This window comes from Octopus sinensis, linkage group LG15 (genome assembly GCF_006345805.1).
Source record: "Octopus sinensis linkage group LG15, ASM634580v1, whole genome shotgun sequence".
Classification (NCBI taxonomy): domain Eukaryota; kingdom Metazoa; phylum Mollusca; class Cephalopoda; order Octopoda; family Octopodidae; genus Octopus; species Octopus sinensis.
The window spans coordinates 22530978-22535133 of NC_043011.1; the positions used below are offsets into that span (position 1 = coordinate 22530978).

Below are 4156 nucleotides of genomic sequence, written 5' to 3' on the forward strand. Positions count from 1 at the left end.
AATCATTCTATTGTTCCAGTTCCAAGTTGAATTCCAACAGTTGGCCACTTTGTTCCAAAGTTCTTATCTCGACATACGATTAACGAAGTAAATATCATTTATCTCCCTTTTGATCTCTGATGTCATCTGACAAATGCTAACTAATATGGCGTGAATCAGTCCATCTTTACTTGCTAGAAATAGCAATTCAAATGCTTTAAAATCAGATCCAAATGTTAGGTGTTCAAGAAGGGTAGATTTTCTATCCCGGGATCATCCTGATTCCAAAAAGATATAATATGTCTATGTACAACACATGTAGACTGAGATGCAGGGGTCCCGGACAGACAGACAGAATTTCGCTTTTATTAATATAGAAAATATCCTATAGAACTGATTATTTACTACAACAGCAGTAACAGATTCTCCGATATTGGTAAAATTTGTTCGGTAAAAAGCGCAGGTTTTTAACAACAACTACAACAATAAACTGGAAAAAAAAACGGCATAAAACAAAAACAAACAAAAAAAAACACAAGGACTCATTTAAAATGATTGACATTTTTATGGTTAGGAACAATGGGATATAGTGGTGATCATGCCTTTTCCATGGCTATTAGTGGAGCAAATGAAGTGAAATAGCTTCAACACAAAGTCGAAATCACGTCGCCGATTTGATTCACCTGGAGCTAACCTACTTCTTATCGTTCAACAGAAGACAGAGATTATTCCTTCGTGATTAAGTTGACAACTGCTGATCATCGGTAAAAGCTTCATTAATGAAATGATGGGATTGTTCAATCTTATTGGTGTTCTCTACATTTTCAGTCGTATTATTTGACCTGGATCGTAAAGTCTTTTGAGAAGCTTCATTAACGTTGGTTCTTAATGACAAGCGATTCCTGAAAGAAATATAAATACAAATATGGGATCTTTTCTTTTTGATGGACGGAATTTTCTAGTTAACTTCGTATACTTGTAGAATGTGTCAAAAGAAAACATTATTGTAAACAAAATTGAAAACAAAATTGTAATTTGTAACTTTAACGAAGTTTAATTCTTCGAATTTTAACCAATGAAATCCTAGCATTCGAGCTCAAATCATTTGCTGCGTCTAAAAACTCACACACACACGTCTTATTCATCCTTCTCGCTTCTGTCTTCTGCTAGAAATAACAGCTATATCTCTTAAATCGGTGAATTTCGTCGCCCAATAAAAATATTAACGATATTTTTTGAATATTTTCTTTATTTTTTTTTGCCGAAAAGGCTTCTCCCATGGTTTTGAAGGGCCAGAAACAACAAAAACAAAACAATAATATGCTTAAAGCGGTCTAGAGTTTGCGCGTGGAGTGTGAGTCGTATTGTAAAAATTTGCGAAATATTTTTTCATAAAAGGATGCCCCAGCTTGTCGGAAGCTGTGATATAAATTGGGAAAAAAATCCTCGACACCAGTGCCTAATTAGTACTTAATTTATCGATCCCGAAACGATGAAACATTGACCCCCCCCTTCTGGTTTATTTACCTTTTGTGTAAATTCGTGGCGGCAAGGGGCAACTCACGAACGTGTATGTATGCTTGTGTGCGTATGTGTGTGTATGTATATCTCCGTTTGTATGTGTGTACACGCTTATATATTAATTACTATGTGCTTGTGCAAATGTATATGCATGTGTTTGAGAGAGAGAAAGAGAGAGAGAGAGAGAGAGAGAGAGAGAGAGAGAGAGAGAGAGAGAGAGAGAGAGAGAGAGATAGTGACAGAGAGTGTGTGTGTGTGTGCAAGTGTACGTGTGTATGTATCTGAATGTGTGTGTGTGTATGCGGCATGCGTCTGCTATGTTTCTTTATCAATATCAATAACGCAGCAAATGATTTGAACTCAAATGCTCGGATTTCATTGGTTAAAATTCGAAGATGCTGGGATTTCATTGGTTAAAATTCGAAGATGCTGGGATTTCATTGGTTAAAATTCGAAGAATTAAACTACGTTAAAGTTACAAATTACAATTTTGTTTTCAATTTTGTTTACAATAATGTTTTCTTTTGACACATTCTACCAGTATACGAAGTTTCAAATATTTTAGTTAACTAGAAAATTCCGTCCATCAAAAAGAAAAGATCCCAAATATGAGTTAATTCATCTGTAAATAGATAAAACTGTAATTCCGTTCAAGGAGGTGGCGGATCGGCCTGCCCGCCTAGCTAGCAGTGTGACATAATTCGAAAGCTACACCAATGTGTGGAAGTGCATTGTGATCAACGGTGTCTAACAACATCTGACAGGCTGGTCGATACAATGATACAGTGATTACACACACGCGCGCGCACACACGCACACACGCACGCACACACTCACGCACGCACGCACGCATAGAAACATCAACATTATTTGCGCAATTTCGCACTTGATTTTCTCGGCTTTCATTAGGATTAATCTTTTTATATTTTCTTTATTTTTTTACTTGAAAGGTTTTAGTCGAGCAAATCAGTCCCGGGACTTATTTTCAAGCCTAGTACTTATTCTATCGGTTTCTTATGCCGAAGCGCTAAGTTACGGGAGCGTGAACACATCAGCACTGGTTGTCAAACGGTGGTGGCGGACAAACACGGACACAAAGACACACACACATACATACATACATACATACATACATACATACATACATGCATACATACATACATGCATACATACATATAATATGCATACATGCATACGTGCACACACACTCACATACATACTGAACACACACACACACACACACATAAACAATTGCAGCGTGGAAGTTGTTTATAAGCCATTTAAGAAACACACAAAAACTGTTAGATTCACTTCAACATTTTCCGTGCTGCACGGAATTTTGTCAGTGAATATGTCGCGGTTTTAAAGCGACGAAAATATCTTGACAAATTAAATTTAAATGTTGAAGTGAATCTAACGGTTTTTGTGTTTCTTAAGTGGCTTATAAACACCTTCCACGCTGCAATTGTTTTCGTTCCAGCACACGATCTCAGATCAGGTCATTTGCTACGCAAGTACATCTCCGTAATATATACTTTTCAATTCCTGAGCGTTATACTAATACATCTGTTTGTTTTGTACACCACCTGTCTTCGTCTTTTGTTTTTTTCGTGAACTCTCCCCTATATATATATATATATATATATATATATATATATATATATATATATATATATATATATATATATATATATATACGACGAGCTTGTTTCAGTTTCCGCCTACCAAATTTGGTTGGCTCGAAGCTATAGTAGAAGATACTTGCTCAAGGTGCTACGCAGTGAGACTGAACCCGGAACCTTATGGTTGGCAAGCAAACTTCTTACCTCATAGCCACGCCTGCGCCTAATTGTTTATTTAAGCACTAGTCAATAACTTGAGTTATTTTGTATGATATTCACGAGGATTTCGACGGAGACAATCTGTCCGTCTCTCCGTCCGTCCGTCTCTCCGTCCGTCCGTCCATCCATCCAGCCATCCATATTCTCTGCTTACTATTCGCGAGAGGGTCGTAGGAGTAGAGTTTCCGTCCCCAGGTGCCCCTTCCATAGGGTCCTATCAGAAGCAACCGTCATTACACTTTACGGTAGGATTCCCAACTATCTCGTTCTTGATCTATTCCTGGGTCTCTTGCTGGTTGGCTCTGCTTGAAGAATCCGTCTTGCGACATTCTCATCACATGTTCGTAGCACCGGAGCAGCAACCTCTCAATGTAGAGAAGTATTGGCTCAACCTGGAGAGACTCTCTGATCTCCGAGTTACGCACCCTGTCGAATAACGTTACTTCCAAAGATCCTTGGGTGTAACCCCATTTAGGCTGTTTGTATTAACAATTGTACTCTTGCAGTCATTACCCAAGATTCATGACTCTTGGTGATGAGAAGCACGGAAACCGAATCGAAGACGGTGAGCTTGGCTTTCTTTATCAACTTCTCTTCTTCTGAGAATCGAATACTGGAGCTGGCGCATTTCTGTGACAACACTTGATTCTGTTATCCGAATCAGTCTCCTGCTTCCTACCACTTATGAACACGGCCCAAGTAGTGGAACACCACTTTAACTGAAGACAATAACAGCCAAAATGACATGAATTAGTCTTAGTTGGAAATCAAAACCGAATCGTTAAATCTACGAGAAATATCTGCTGAATCTCTTT

At 38.1% G+C, this 4156-nt stretch overlaps 1 protein-coding gene across 2 annotated transcripts in view; it reads right to left on the bottom strand.

The window, feature by feature from the left end:
- Window positions 1–524: 524 nt before the first annotated feature.
- Window positions 525–4156, bottom strand: part of LOC118766236 (putative GPI-anchored protein pfl2) — a 15766-nt gene continuing 12134 nt past the window's right edge. For both annotated transcript variants that reach the window (XM_036509538.1, XM_036509537.1), the window contains one exon: window positions 525–881. In XM_036509538.1, coding sequence (XP_036365431.1) covers window positions 719–881 — 163 coding nt within the window. In that variant the 3' untranslated portion in view covers window positions 525–718. The remainder of the gene's footprint in view (window positions 882–4156) is intronic.